At 42.3% G+C, this 16,762-nt stretch overlaps 1 protein-coding gene across 1 annotated transcript in view; it reads left to right on the top strand.

The window, feature by feature from the left end:
- The window catches only part of GALNT7 (polypeptide N-acetylgalactosaminyltransferase 7), a gene marked incomplete at both ends in the record, with an annotated part of 76,111 nt that overhangs the window by 22,322 nt on the left and 37,027 nt on the right, over positions 1-16,762 (top strand). The window contains one exon of the mRNA XM_080626023.1: positions 11,015-11,472. Within this exon, the coding sequence (XP_080482149.1) occupies positions 11,015-11,472 (458 nt within the window). The remainder of the gene's footprint in view (positions 1-11,014; positions 11,473-16,762) is intronic.

The following is a 16,762-nucleotide window of genomic DNA, read 5'->3' as shown; positions in this document are numbered from 1 at the left end:
TAGATCTCCTTAATTACTATCTCGGATGAGATGGTGCTTTCAAGAGCTACAAAGGGAGGTGCACTGCCTGTGGTTACCTCCGCAACGTCCTCGGGCGTCTCTTAAATGGACACTTTGAGTGAAGTGAATCTCTGGCAAAGATTCTTTAGTGTAGCATGACTACTGAACCACAGACAGGGCCTGGGGCAGTATGGGACAATAAACTATGATGGTATCAGGAATGGAAGTATGGGATGTGTAAAAGCTGAGTAAGAGTTGAATCTTGGGCAACGAGGAAGTCAGAAGGTTTAATAGCTGGTTCGATATTCCCCAAACGCTGAATGCTGATAAAAATGAGCCCAATAAAAGGCTGCTATTTTTGACAGTAATTTGTTCTGAAGCACTCAGAATCTTTATTTTCCTTTGCTTTCAGTCAGGCAGAGTCTAATTGTGAAACTGCCTGTCACACAGGAATTCGAAAAGTACTGCACCTTTCCTAAGGAGGCACCATGTAAGATAGGTCAGGTCCAGGCCATGCTCTCACTGTCCTGTTTGTACTCTTAAATCTCATTGAAGGCGAAAGAGACAGAGAAGTTTACAAGTTTTGGCTGGCCAATGGCATCCCCATTAAGAGGCTGGGTCTGGCATGAAGCAGACCCAGGTCTTCCGGTAGTTTCTGCTTTTGATGAAGGTCACTGAACTTTGCTAAGTAAAGGAAGTCGCTTGGTCTGGACCAGGTGCATTTAAATGTGACTATAACATTTATCTACCCGGGTTTGAAGTTAGAGTTGTCCTTCTCTTAGGATGGTTGCCCGAAGGCTAGTGAGCCCATCCTACCAATCAACACACTTTGTCTGACTCTTCAGTTGAGACCTGTCTGGCATGGGAGACCCTACCAGAGGCATATGCCACCACCAGCATAGCTCTCAACCTCGCAAGGGCACGCAAGCTCTTTCCCAACGACAAGGGGGTATCTGTGAAAAAGAGTTCGTTTAGCCTTGTAAGGCCATCCATCTAAGAGAAGGACACTCTAACCAAACCTACGACCTGAGGACTTTGCTGTCACCGTCCAAGCTCGCTAGGCCCTGGCAGATAAACCTCAGGTGTAAAGGGTGGGGCCAGTTCCACGCACGCTGCGCCTCACCTAAAAAATCCATTGCGTAGGTTGGAAGGGTTTACTCAGAGAAGTGCCCCAAGGAGGAGATATAAGGACTCCCTGAAACAATACCTCAGCCTTGGCCATATTGACTACCACCAGTGGTCCACCTTGGCCTCCAGTCGGGAGACTTGGAGACACACCGTACATAACGCTGTTGTCTCCTTTGAGAACACACGCAGAATTAGTCTCGAGGAGAAAAGACAACGTAGAAGGATTTGTGCCTCGCCTATACCACCCAAGGAGACTTTTCGCTGTGCTTTTTGCAACCGGATTTGCCTATCCCACATTGACCTTTTTAGTCATCAGTGCGCTTGTACTAAATGTGGGTAAAGCCCTTCCCAAATCTTCGTTCGTGAAGTCAAGTCATCACATCACATTTATAGAAGATAGAGACTCCTTCAGGAGGAGGGTCATGTACAGCAGGAGGTTGTGGGACAGTAGGGACATCAGAAAAGGGAGTAGAGGAGGAAGGATGGGGGGTGTAAAGCAGTGCAAGCTGAAACAGCACTTACAGCAGGATTGCATTGCTTTGCAGGAGTTTGTGATATGTGTGTGGTAAGGCCAAAGAGGATGACAGGAGCACCATTAGCTCAGACAAGTTCCCTTTGAAAGTGAAAGATGATATCACAACAGAACCATTTCATTTAAATGGGGTGCTTAGATGGCTATCGTACTGACTAAATACCTAAATGTGTGGATATCTATCTCTAATCAAGGTACTCTGCAGGTAAACGTGTAAAACTCAGGATTTATGGTGTTCCCCTCTGTTAGGCAAACAGCTGCTCAATCATGTTATTTCAACTGAAAATAAGTATTCTTGCACTGTTAGAAATTTGAATATGGGAATTATTTATATTTACAGATAGGACAGAAAAAGAAAGGACAAGGGGCAGAGACAGTCTCCATATGATTTGTTACCTGGGGGTTTCCACAGCTTAATACAATTTCGTATGCGATGACCTTGTGAGATGTTGTCTGCAGACCATGGCAGTAGGCAGCAATAGCCTGAGGTCCCTGTCTTAGATAAATACTTTTGCTGTGGTGAAGTAGACAGGATCTTTACAAAAATCCAAGAAGACAGGAAGAGCTAGTTGGACTTTCTGCCTAGGGAACTCTTAACAGCAATCATTTAAAAATGGTTGAGAAACATAACCTTCCTCAGTGTCTTTCTTCCACCCATAAGTTCAAACAGCAGCAGAGATGACCACAGATGTTAGTATTGTTTGTTTTCAGACTCATTACTACGTAACAAGAAGCTGTTTTACCATTTTTTGCAATCAGTCAGAGGCAGTCATGTAGATTAATGCAAGTCACTCGGAACTTGAATGCTAAAATCTGTCAAACTCTGTCATAATAGCAGAACATCGAGCTGTTTCCAAATTTACATTTTTACAGTTTCTCTCCCATATTATGTGCCCTTTTTATTTTTGATCATGCCAGTTGCTTTTCCATAAGCAATGGAAAGCCTCAGGAATGTCAACCTTAAGACAGAAGAAAACTGTTGATTTTATTCCCCAAAGTTTTTTGCCCCTCAGCTAAGTAAGGTAATTTGGGTCTCAAGGATAATGCCACATATTTTTATTTTTTATTTTTTTCAATGAGATGATTAGATATTAATGAATGTGGTCTTCTGGTACCTGTTGAAGACTAAGCTACTTGTATAACTGTAGAAATGTAAGTACCAGCGACTGTCCTGTTGTGCCTTACCAGGAATGAGTGGGGAAAAGGAATTTTTCGTAATGCCGCTGATCAGTTTTAGTACAAGTATCTATCCCTGGCAAAACAATTCCCTCCTCGAGTTCCCTCTTGAGGACCTACTTGGGAACTGAGAAAGCAGGCTAGAAAAAGCAAGCTGGATAAAGGATGGTGCAGGCCCATAAGCAGTGCATCACATATCAATCACCTTGGCAGATTCTGTGAAGTCTAGGAAGCAGGTGAAGGGGGAAGTTGCCTCACTTTTTTTAAATGAACAACACCGAAACACGTTATTTTTCATTCCTCAGATGTAGGTGGGAGTACAGTACACAGCAGTATGAAATTACTGAACACTCATTGCTTCAAAGCTGTGTGTGGCCCTTGCACCTCAGTTACTCCTCAGAGTTATTTTGGGGTTTTTTGACAAAAAGAACATAGATCTAAATCATGCATATAATTTCATACTTGCTTGTTTAGACCATCAAAGGTTTTTTCAGTTGTTTGGAGTTTTGTCTCGAGTCATAAGCAGGATCAGGTCTTATGTTGAACACTCCAAAATGTAGACTGATGTGGTGGTTTTCATGGTAGAATTGCTTGCTCTTTCAGGTACCACTGCAGTAATGAGGGTTTGGTACAAAACTGCAGACAGTTACTTCTGCCTACCAAAACTTCTTCTGGGTTGGTACAAGAGAATTTACACAGCTTTAGCGCTGATATATGTGATTTAGGTATGTTTAAGTAAGTTTTGTTTCCCCTGGAATATTTAACAGAGAACAAGTCTACTCTGGAGACATGGCATTGGTGCATAGTGCACTTTAAAGTTGTCAGTATATGTGTCAAAATTGAGGGCAACTATCAACATAAGAACATAAATTAGATGTTTTTCTGGAAATGCTGCTGGCAAGTACCATCAACAGTATGGTTTTTCACTTGGGTTGCACAAAGCGTGCAATTACAGTGATTTAGCAGTCTGTTATTTTTACAAACATGTATTTTTAAACTCCAAAAGTTTTCTGTAACTTAGTGTGAAATTATATTTCTGTGTTTCTATAGTTCCCATAAATGCTCTGTTCTGAGTTTACACAAGTTTTAAAGGTCACTGTAGCGGCTACCAAGCACATAAGTGTGCATTGCATCACCTTTGGAATGCCTCTGAAATAGAGGGAAGAAGCCAAATCAGGAGAGTTTTGCCCAGGCGCTGTGACAGCAAATGCACCATTTGAGCACCTTTTCAAGCCACCTTTTGAGCCAGGTGATTTGAATGCTACTGCTCATATTTGACAAAAGAATTCTCCTGGTTCAACTTCTGCCCTAATTTGAGTCGATGTGGTTGCCTTGTGATGGAATTGTGTGATGTACTCTAGGTTACCCTGCTCTTGCAGGGGGGTTGGACTACATGATCTTTTGAGGTCCCTTCCAACCCTTGGGATTCTGTGATTCTGTAATTGTTTGATGGAAAGTTTTGCAAATTATGACTTCAAGGCAGTGTTGCATGCGGAGCTTAAAACAGTCTTTTATGTGCAAAAGATTGTTATGATTACAAAGGGGTTTTATGCCATAGATCTTCATCCTTCTTTGGGAAGCCATGTTTTTCCATTTGTGTGTGCTTTTGGTTTTGCTTTCCCTTCTTCAGCTGGTCGTGCTGTAGCTAGAACTTCTGACTGCTTGGATGAATGCTACCACAGGTGGTGGAAGGTGTGCAGGCTAATGGACTCCTTTTGACAGTCAACCGTGTGGTGGGAATCATTGCTTATTTTATTTATTCTGAAGTTAGTGGGTATTTAGAGTAAAATCTATTCAGAAATACATTGCTGGATGTGTTTATTTTCCCTTTTGTCTGTGTTTGATCCTCTATACTGAAAAGCCTTCCTGTTTTTTGATCATAAGAGTGTTGTGGAGTCTTTTTCTACCATGTGGCACAAAAATAGTTGCATGACTGAGTAGTTTTGTGTTTCATTTTATTTTTTCCAACTATGTCCTGAACTGTAACCTGGTAAGTAAGACCCATACACTAATGATTCAAAGCAAACCAAAACATACTAGACATTGGGGGTTTTTTTCTCTTCTGTTAGCTGGCAGAGCAGAATCATGCCAGAAGCTTGGCTGAGAACAGGCGTTATTTTGGTATCTTCGCAGCATGAGCCTAGTTAATAAGGAAATCTGTGAATCCGGCTTGTAGCCCTTTTTCTTCACGGTTTTTTTTTTTTTTCTTTTAAAAAGGTAACTGAATAAATTGAAACAACCCCCTCCTATTTACTCAAATAACTGAAAATGCTAGGCTCTGTATCATTTCTCTCCCGTGGCCTTTTTTCTCCAATAAACTGGGAGTGTGGCTGCAATAAGTTGAGGCAAACAAAGCAGAATATTTTAAATATGTTGAAATCCTCACTAAACTGATAGCTGTGTGGTCTCCATCGGAGCATCTGTGGCAGAGGCACTATTGAAAATGCTGCCTTTTTGCATAGAAGAAGAACTTGCGTCAGAGGAGCTCTAAGAGCTATTGATTCATCCTTAGTTAAATGTCCTTGAATGCTTCCTTATGGTGGAAGAACATATATTGAATTCACCTTTCATGGGAAGTGCAGTGATGTTGTTGCAGCTGAGAATTAAGAAGGGTAAAAGATGGACTGAAGAAATAGAGCTACATAGGGAGTGGCCTCCTAGGTTACTAAAATATTAAACTGTATCAATTTTTATAGTTTTTTTCTGGAACACCAGAATATTGCTGTGTTCAGTATCTGTCTTTAATCAGCTAGGTATGAACATGAATATTCTGAGAGTGTAAGGTTTTTTAATTTCCTTTTGCATCCTTGGGTAGTTAGAATACCACTGGAATCTACTCTAATTATTCCCCTTTTCAGTTTTTGTGCATCACTGATTTTTGTCTAGATGAGCAAGTTGCTCTTATAGACATGGCTTTGAATTGGCAAACTTCTTTCAGTATGATAATCTTCCATTATAGAAATTAACCAAATCATAGAATCATAGAATAGTTAGGGTTGGAAAGGACCTTAAGATCATCTAGTTCCAACACCCCTGCCATGGGCAGGGACACCTCACACTAAACCATGTCACCCAAGGCCTCATCCAACCTGGCCTTGAACACCACCAAGGATGGAGCATTCACAACCTCCCTGGGCAACCCATTCCAGTGCCTCCCCACCCTCTCAGTAAAGAATTTCTTCCTTATATCCAATCTAAACTTCCCCTGTTTAAGTTTGAACCCCTTATCCCTTGTCCTGTCACTACAGTCCCTGATGAAGAGTCCCTCCCCAACATCCCTATAGCCCCCCTTCAGATACTGGAAGGCTGCTATGAGGTCTCCACACAGCCTTCTCTTCTGCAGGCTGAACAGCCCCAACTTTCTCAGCCTGTCTCCATACGGGAGGTGCTCCAGTCCCCTGATCATCCTCGTGGCCCTCCTCTGGACTTGTTCCAACAGTTCCATGTCCTTTTTATGTTGAGGACACCAGAACTGCACACAATACTCCAAGTGAGGTCTCACGAGAGCAGAGTAGAGGGGCAGGATCACCTCCTTCGACCTGCTGGTCACGCTCCTCTTGATGCAGCCCAGGATACGGTTGGCTTTCTGGGCTGTGAGTGCACACTGCTGGCTCCGCTTTTTTAATGTCACTTCATACTTCAGGCATTATTTCATGGGGAGTTTTAGGGAGTTCCGAGTCTTGAACTGGTTGACTGGAGGAAAGCAGATTATGCAACTTTCACATTCACAGTTTTATTGCCAGCTGTAACTCAAACCCTCCTACCAGTTGACCAGTCTTGCAGACCTGTGAAGACCTCTCCCAGTTTTCCCTTTTACTTTTTATAATACAGAAACATGTTTCCAAAGGGATGCAGTTATATTCTGTATGCCTTTAATCAAGTTCCTCTCTTTTGCACAGAGGAAAAACCTAATTAAAAAAAAAAAAAATACACCAAATACCTCTTCTTTTTTTTTTTTTTTCTTTTTCATACGAGTCACTGTTTCCAAAACTCCCATTGCAGTGACTCATACATAATGCTCTAAGGAGTGAAAAGAACATTTAAAAAAATAAAGCAATATGCACTAAACTGGAGCTAGAAAAGCTGGTGGGAAATCCTAGATCTAGCCCTACAGAAAGAAAAACAATGATCTGTGGAAAAATCATTTTTCTGTATGCATGTAAATAGCTTACTATGTGTCCTTTATAAAGATGTAATGAGATTTTTGTTGGTGTTTGTCTTCAGATGTGACAGCACTCACAGATTTTCTTGCTTCTCTGCCTTCATTTTGGGCAACCTAGAAGTGTAGTGTTCAGATGTTTGTTGTGCTCACTTCCTCTGAGCCTTCCTTTCACCTTGATGTCATTGATTCATCTTTTAAAAGTTTTTCAAATAACTTTAAGACTTGTTTTTGGAAACCTTTTAAAAGGTTGTTGTGGTTTGGGGTTTTTTTTAAACACCTTCCAGTTTGACTGTCATTGTATGAATCTTTTAGAAGTTTGATACTAAGTTTTTAGTGGAGCAAAGCTTCTAATCAGTGAGGTGCACAGATTAAAAACTATTTTAGGGGTTTTTATATTACTCTTCTTAAAGGGAGGAAGAGAGTTATAATTCATGAGAGAGAAGAAGCTCTTGGAGTGTTCAACTAAGGCGTTGTGGCTTATATGATGACCAAAATAGTTCTTTGATTGTGGTTTGACTTTGCTTTTTTTCCAGACAGAATTTGGAAAACCTTTGTCTCGGTTATCTCTGGAGAAATGAATAACCTCCAGGAACTGTGGTCTGCACACTGCTAGTTCTCTTTTTCTTTCTTTTTTTTTTTTTTTTCTTTTTAAATGCCCATTAAATGCTGAGATTGAGTTAATTTTCTTCATAGTATCCCATATGATGATGTTTTTTAGATTTGTGAGCAGTGAGAGGAGGAAGGAGTGAGCAGCTGTGTTGTGCTGAGCTGCCTGCAACACATACCTTCCATCATATTTGTCCTAGGCACATAAAAATTGAAGGAAAGAGATGAATGAGTGTGTCTGTGTAATTGTCTTGTTTTAGACAGTATTTTCTCAGGCCTACAAAAATGCAATATATTTAGTGTTTGGAAGGTTACAGCAAATAAATGCATTACAATGCAAATTGTACATAACAGTTATAATGAGGCGAAGTGTAATACAAGATAAGTCATAGTTCTGATGACAGCAAAATGAAGAAATTACTTTGAGAAGTATTACGTTGGAGTCAGAACTAAGTGGAAACTCATAACTGTTTTATATGTTATGGAAGTGGAATGAAAGGATATTTAATTTCACACTGACCATAAGAAATTACTGCCTGACTGGATTACTGATCCAGGATGGTGTCTGAGGGCGGCAGCATGTAAACCTGGCTGCTTTCTATGCTTGCTTTTTCTTTGGATTCTTCCAAGATCCAGCATCCACAGCTGTTGAATTAGAGTTCTTAGAACGTACCTCCCTGCCCAGCCCTTTCCCAGTCCAGTTACAGACCAGTCATCCACCTTGCAAAGTGTGCCTTTTCACATGCCTTTATGCTTCCCTTTCTCATGCTGGCTTTGAAGTTCCTCAAAAAATAGTGATGGAAGAACAGAGTAATGTAAGATTTCTGCATTTTGTATGTCCTCCCTGTTTAAAGAACAAGCAGAGAAATAGAAAGTTTCTTGAATAAATTCATAATATTTTGAATCAGAGACAGTCTGACTCCCATTGTTACATTGCTAACCTAGACATTTTTTATACTGGGCTTTTCTTCATTTCTGATGCCTTGTACTGCAGAATGATACATGAGGAAAATATTGTAATGTAGTAACAAGTATTGTGTGGTTTAGTTAAACATGGACATGAGTCGGCATCGTGCCCTTGCTGGCAAACTGCATAGTGGGTTACATTAGGAAGAACTTAGCCACCAAGCAAAGGGATGTGGTTTGTTTCCTGACGCATTGCGTTAACAAGCCTATGTCTGGTTTCTTCTGTGCTGCCAAGCATAGGAGAGATATTAATAAATGGAGAGCAAAGACCTGCTAAGGAGATTACAGGGCTGCAGTATGTGGCATAATCATGGAAAGGGTAGAGGAACGCAGCTTTGTTTGGCTGGAGAAAAGTCTAACGATGAATCTAATTGGATCTTTTTCCCCTCTAAATTGAGGTTACAGAGAAAACAAAATTTTCTGAAGGGTGCACACTGAAAGGATAAAAAGCAATCATCACAAAATGCAACATGAGAAACTTCTACTGAGGTACAAGGGAAAATACCTTCGCTATGAGATGGGTCATATCATAGAATAGTTTTGGTTGGAAGGGACCTTAAAGGTCATCTAGTTCCAATCCCTGCCATCGCAGGGACTCCTTCCACTAGGCCAGGTTACTCAAACTCCCATCTAACCTGGCCCTTCAACACTGCCAGGGATGGGGCATCGAAAACTTTTCTAGGCAACCTGTTCCAGTGCCTCACCACCCTCACAGTAGAGAATTTCTTTGTAATACCTAATCTAAATCTCCCCTCTTTCAGTTTAAAGCCATTCCTCCTTGTCCTGCCACTACATGCCCTTGTAAAAAGTCCCTCTCCAGATCTGTTGTAGGCCCCTTTATGTACTGCAAAGCTTTCCCCTGGAACCTACTCTTCTCCAGGCTGAACAATCCCAGCTCTCTCAGCTTGTCTCCACAGCAGAGGTGCTCCAGCCTTCTGATCATCTTTGTTGTCTCCCCTGGACTCGCTCCAGAAGGTCCATGTCATTCTTGTGTTCGGGACCCCAGAGCTGAATGCAGTACTGCAGGTGGGGTCTCACGAGAGCAGGGTAGAGGTGGAGAATCGCCTCACTTGACCTGCTGGTCACCCTTCTTTTGATGGACCCCAGCACAGAGTTGGCTTTCTGGAACACGTTGTCCAGAGACACTGTATGTTTTCAGGGTGTGACTGCTCAAGTTTCTGAGAAACCTGATCCAAGTGTGAACTTATCACTGCCTCCAGCAGGTTTGAATACGTAACATCCTTCCAATCTCAATTTTTTGTTTGATTCTGTATTTGTGAATAGATAGTGAGACATTGTTAAAATGTGTGCATTGTTCTCTGCTGATTTCCATGTGATCTAACATGTTGTGTTTACAAATAGTTTTAGAGGAAATCTGAGCCTTCGGCAGTGTTTTCTGTTGTCCTCTTGGGCAGTAGTTTTGGAAAAAGCAGTGACTGTATGTTTTGGGTGGGGCTGTTGTACTCTGGAGATTTCCCACTTCCAAAATCACCCGCCCTCATTCTAACTCACCAGCCTCGCTGATCACTGGAAATGCCAAGCAGTTTTCAAAATCCCAGCCTTTCTTCTCAGTGAGAACTTCAAACCTCTCGGTGGGGAGGCAGGGAGGAGTGCTGTGAAATGTGAAAGTCCTTTTAAACAAGGATGCGAACAAGGAGACGCTAGTGCCTTTGGCAGCTCTCTTCAGCCCCAGCACTGCTTCCTGAGGCAGGTCAGTCTGTGTGCTCAGGCAGCAGATCAGACCAGGGCTGCATCTTATTTTCGCCAGCTGTTCCTAGTGCCTTCAGCTTACCTCATGGCTCTAAATAAACAGTGTTGCTGTTGCAGCAGCAGGAGTGATGCTTGGTGGGAGGGAGTTGTGGGGGGATGAAGAATACAGATAAGATGTGGCTTGAGGCTGCTGCAGATGTGCGTGCCAGGTTTATAGGTAGTCATGACACTTTTTCCCAGTGTGGAAGCATATTGAGGCTGTATCTAGCAACTACTGAAACCCTTTAGAGGTCTCAGCAGCCAGTACGCGTAGCCTCAGAAACCCCTTGTGTCCGAGAGTGGCCCCAAGGATGCCATGTCTCACTTTGTGGCACTGTCTGCCTCCGTACCACGCTCCGTAAAACGCTCTGTCAGTGCTCCCTGCACATTGGTTTGGTGTGCAGCCTGAGCTATGTTCAAGCTAGCATGTCCTACATGGGTATTTGGTCTTTGGGAATGCTTTGGGTGTTGGGCCATTTCCAGGCTCTACTTGCCAAGGTAAGTGTGGATAACAGCTGGCAATGTTCTCCAGCAGCAGTTGCTTTAGTAAATAGTGTTCATTGAACCCCTTCACAGAGATACAGAGACTTCTCCCTTCTTGCTTACACACATTTATTATCAACTCTCAATGCATTAAGGTACTGGATTTAAATAAATGAAGGATTATCAATATGTATGATCTGCTGTTTCTCTAGGATGACAAAGAAGCCAACAGACCCATGCCAAACAAAGGAGACCATGGACTAGGAAATGAGAAGTTCAAACCTGTGGTACCTTGGCCTCATGTTGAAGGTGTAGAAGTGGACTTGGAATCCATTCGAAGGAAAAATAAGGCCAAAAATGAACTAAATCATCATGGTGGTGGTGATAACAAGCAGCAAAACATCATCCAGAGGCAGTATCTCACATTTAAGCCTCAGACATTTGTATACCGAGATCCTGTTTTACGACCTGGAGTCCTTGGTAATTTTGAACCCAAAGAGCCTGAGCCTCACGGAGTTGTTGGTGGCCCTGGAGAGGAAGCAAAGCCATATGTTTTAGGACCAGATTACAAAGAATCCATTCAAGCCAGCATTAAAGAGTTTGGGTTTAATATGGTGGCAAGTGATATGATCTCACTAGATCGGAGCGTTAATGACTTGCGTCAAGAAGAGTAAGCAAACTCCTTGTTTTCTTTTAGTTCTGTTTTTACAGATTTGATTATTTTTTTCCATATATATTAATTGATGCTTAAAATAATATTAATTAGGTAAAATACATAAAGCTTCTTGTCCTGACAGGCAAGATCACTATACTATGTCAAATGTTTCCATATATTATTCTTAATGCTGTTGCAATGTTTCCTTTCATGAATACTTAATCTATATTGATTGATCTCTGAAGTAATCTCTTCTAGTGCCTAATTGCATATATTGGCATGTTCCATGTCCAAGCCACAGTCTTCATTATCATTTCTTCTCTTAATCCATCACTTCTTAAGATCTGTCTTCAAGAAGGAATTATTTTCTTTATTAGAAATTCATCTGCTATTTAGCTTATTCAGTTTTAGTTTCACCCTGATGTTTTAAAAATTACAACTAAGTAAATAGAAAAGAAACAAATATTATTCCCTTTAAATAACTCTGCTTAATTACCCACAAAAACAGAAGTATAGATCTGCCATAGTGGTGTTTGGGGTTTGGAGCTGATGGAAGAGTAGTCTGGTAATGATTTCTCGCTACATTTGTCATAAAGAAGGAAGGAATCTTAGAAAAACATTTTGTATTTGCTGGGAGGGTGTCTGCTTTGGTGTGGGGAAATTCTGCAAAGTTGTCAGCATTTGCTCAGTGATTACTGACAGGTTTACATAGCCTCTTCTGATCTTTGGTAAATGCTGGAGCCAAATTTGCTCTCAGGCTAATCTGCATTTGGTATAATTTTCCTTGTTAAATACCAGCTAAGGACAGGTCTGAGCAAACTGACTGGTAGGGGGTTTGGGTTGTTTTTTTTGGTTTTTCGGTGGTTTTTTTTTGGTGGTGTGGTGGGGGTTTTATTTATTTTGGTTTGGTTGATATTTTTTCATTTGGGGGGATGGGAGGTTATATAAATTTGGATATAAAATGAGGGACTTGTCTGTTTTCACTTGCCCCTCATCCCTGGCAATGGAACTATACCAACCCCTGGATTGGGTGCCAACCTCCGGGTTGTGTGTTTCCAGCTCTGGCAGCTGATCTGTTTGGTTGGTCACTGTCTGGTTACTGAGGCTCTGCTGTGGCCTCTTATAGTGGGTGTTTTTTCCATTCTGCGAGGTAGGAGAGAGCTGGCCAGCTGTGAGTGACTCACGCCTGTGCATGTATGGACCTCTGTGCTGAACAGATTTTTCTGAAGAGGGGGGAATCATCTGGGTAACTTGCATAGGTGTCGTGGTTTAAGCCCAGGCCGTAAGTTAGAACCACGCAGTCTACTTCCCCCCACACACCTTTCTTCCCTCCACTCCTGGAGGGATGGGGAACAGAATCAAAAGAATGCAACTCCCACGGGCTGAGATAAGAACAGTTTGATAACTAAGGTATAACACAAATCACTACTGCTACCACCAATAATAATAATGATAAAGGAAATAACAAGCAAGAGAATACAACCGCTCACCGACCACTACCTCGCCCCAACCCTGCAGTGATCCAGCCCTTCCGGGAACTCTCAGTTCTACATCCTGGGCATGACGTGCTGTGGTATGGAATACCTCTTTGGCTAGTTTGGGTCAGGCGTCCTGTCCCTGCTTCCTCCCAGCTTCTCCTCCTCCCTGGCAGAGCATGAGACTCACAAAGTCCTTGGTCAGGGTAAACATTCTGACCAGTAACTGAAAACATCGGCTTTATCAGTATTATTCCCAGGCCAAAAGTCAAAACCACAGCACTGCACCAGCTACTAAGAAGGAGAAAAACTGACTGCTGCTGCTGAACCCAGGACAGTAGGTCAGAGTTCTCTTATAGAAGGTTATTCCCCAGACACTGCTGCTTCTGCTGAGGCATTTGGGGCCTCTTTTGTAGGAAGCACCAGGACTAAACAAGTCCACAGAGAAAACCCATTTCCCTGTCAAATGTTGTGATTAACTGGGCAGAGGGGAGCTGATGCCAGGAGTTCATGTTAGCAGAGCTGGCTTTGGCCCTGCTTTCCCTGGAGAGGGTGGGATAAGAGGTAGAACCATGTTCTCCTCCTTGCTCCCTGCTTGGCAAGGACAGCAGAGCAGAAATGGCAGCATGTCATGTGCAGGTAGGACTGGGCTGCCTCTGCCCAGGCTGGTAGCCCTATCTTTGGCAGCAGAGCTCAAGTTCTCCGTCCCCTCAATTTTTCCCTAAGGTGAAGGGCATCAGCATAAGTACCTGCCACATAGTTTCAAACCTATAGCTTCCTGAAGTGTTTTTTGCCTAATCTCAGAGTTTGTCTTTAGTTCTGTTTTGAAGGAGGGTAATGAATACAAATTCCCAGAGAAGCAGCAAATGCTTTGCATAATTTGAGGAACAGAAGGTACAGCCATGTCATGATCAGAACAGAAATGGTGGATTTTAGAAACAGTTTCCTCCAAGCACTCTTGCAGATAAGTCTTCCATGAAGGTCAAAGCCAGCAGCTCTAATTAGTTAGGTTTTATTATTTAATGTTCTAAGCAAGCAAACAAAACAGCATTGAAAACATTGTGAACAAAAGCCATCTTTCTGACAACTTCAAATATTTTATGTATGGAATGCCTCAGGCACTTGCAATTGCCCTAAGTAGGTTAAAGGTTTATAGCTTCCATGTGTCTCCTGGGAACAGCAGAAGAGAGGAGAAGCAATGTAAGGCTGGCTGATACTGCTGTATGCTTTCAGGTCTCAGTATACTCACTCCCCTGCTCATCCTCAGATACCAGCGGGAAATGCAGCAAAAGGTCAGGTGCACCATTTATTTTCCTCCCACCGATCTGTTTAAAAAGTCCAGAAGCCATTTTGGTTGATAAGGCTGCTCAGTATTCAGTTTAATCCTACCAAAAAGCGGTATAATCAACTTTTTCAGGCAAAGGCTGGGTTATTCATTCATAGACATTCAAACCCAGGTAGACCTCACCTGAGCCTTTTCTTTCTTTAAGCATCAAAATTGTTAAATGTCACCCTAAGCAGTTGGGTCTGCTCAGTGAAGTATGCCAAACGCTTTCCCAAGCAGTGCTGGCAGGAGTGAAATAGTGCTGCAAGAGCTTTCTTTCTCAGCTTGAAAGCTGCGCAGCCTTGGGGCTTGTCCCTGCTGGAGGGGGAAGAGGGAAGAAATGCTAATAAAGGGGGATTCAGTCCTCTTTATATTTGACTTTGGAGTTGGATGCGTTGCCAAGTTGACTTGTCAGCTGTCTTATCGATTCAATAGGAACTTTGCTGATGATTCTGGGCAGTCTCAGCTGCTGCAAAAAGCCTTAACTCTTGCTGCACCCTGTAGAGAGGAATGACATTGGATGGTGTGTTGATGTTGCTTGTCAGGTACTTCAGAATATTTCTGTTCTGCCAGCACTGCGTACTATTGCCTTATGGATTTTAACCGGTCTGTTTTGAAGTTGAAGCCAAGCACTTCTGTTGGCATATGGCAAGTCATAGGCCTGGTTAAACAAAATCAGTAAGCTACGAGGATACATAAAAGTCAGTGTACAGAATTTCAAAGATGGTATCATCTCACTGCAGCCTTTGAGTTCTCTGCAGGAGAGCCAGGGGAGCCATAAACTGGATTAAGGTGGAGCAATACCTGTTTTCCACCATGTTTCTAGTTGCAGAAAAGTAGGGCCAGCTTCGCAGGCCCTGGCCAAAACCTCTGTACAGTTGCAGAAAGAAAACTTTTTCTTAAAACTTTGTGTGTTTTACCATTTTCAGATCTTTTTTTATTATCCTGATAGGTGACAGCCTTTTACTTTTTAGAGCAGTCATTTATATTTTATATTGAATTTTACATGTACCTGCCTCCTAGCAGACCTGCGATAAAACTAATTTTAGCCTCAGGGAAGAAGGATATTAACTAGATTGCTGTCTGGATTTTATTTATCTTTGTGATCAGAAGTCTGTACAGAGGTAGAGCTGATGTAAAAAAGGAGTGATAAAGTTTCTGGATGGTCATGGATACACATCATGCCAGGGAAATAAAAAATGGACCTGGGTTTGAGGGTGAATGCTGTCAGGTAACAAGGTGTGTCCTCTCAAAATCAGAACTGAAGAGAATTGCTGCTAGGGAGAACAAGAACTGAGCTGGTTTTCCAGCATAATGAGCCACTTGTGCAGATGTCCTGGGTTCAGCAGTAGCAGTCAGTTTTTCTCCTTTTTAGTAGCTGTTGCAGCACTGTGTTTTTGACTTTTGGCCTGGGAACAGAGCTGATAACAGTGATGTTTAGACTGACCAAAGACTTTGTGAGTCTCATGCTCTGCCAGGGAGGAGGAGGGGCCGGGAGGAAGCAGGGACAGGACGCCTGACCCAAACTAGCCAAAGAGGTATTCCATACCACAGCACGTCATGCCCGGGGATGTAACTGGGAGCTACCCGGAAGGGCACGTCCTCTTTTCGGTCGGGCTCTTTTCCGGCGAGCGGTATCATATTTTCTTCCCTTGTTATTTCTCTTATCATTATTATTATTGGTGGCAGCAGCAGTGATTTGTGTTATACCTGAGTTACTGGACTGTTCTTATCTCAACCCGTGGGAGTTACATTCTTTCGATTCTCCTCCCCATCCCTCTGGGGAGTGGGGGGGGGGAAGTAGACTGCGTGGTTCTAATTTACGGCCTGGGCTTAAACCACGACAGCAGAGTATTTTAAAATAAAACGCAATTTATAGGTCTCTGGGTCTGACCAGATATCATTTTTCATTACAATCTTGTCTCTAGCTCTGCCAGGAACACATGCTTGGGAGAAAACATACGAAAATGGACTAAGCTTCATTCCTGGCAACCAGTGAGCTGGGACACATGAGCCAAAAATCGCAACAGGACTGTCATGATTCATAGACCTTTTTTCTGTGCACAGACTTGTCTTTTAAATGCTTTTCTACTCTTGGAATTAATGACGTCCTGAGTCAGTGACTCTTTCCAGGCTGAAGAACATGGTGTTTGTTTAGCCTGTCCTCCTGGATACTGTCATGTACCTGTGCCACCCTGTGATATGGTAATATCAGAGATATCTACATCAAGCTACTATATAAATGTTTCATGTTGCTTCCTTATTATTCTCACCATTCTATTTGTCTTTTCTTTAACTCTGTGCTAAAATGCTCAAAAAGTTATTCACGTTTCACTCTAATGTGTTTTTATTTTTGAGTAGTAGTGCCAAGTTTCAGGTCTATCACTGACTATACACACTAAGAGCGGTTTAACACTCTATATACAGTCATTTGCACTTACAGGGAGCTTTCCTGCCAGCTCATTTCCTCGGTAGTGTCCTTGAATTATTCTCCAGCTGTTTATAG

Source organism: Psittacula echo (genome assembly GCF_963264785.1).
Source record: "Psittacula echo genome assembly, chromosome: 1".
NCBI classification, from domain to species: domain Eukaryota; kingdom Metazoa; phylum Chordata; class Aves; order Psittaciformes; family Psittacidae; genus Psittacula; species Psittacula echo.
Note: the sequence above shows the minus strand (reverse complement) of the source record. Positions and strands in the feature narration are given on the sequence as shown.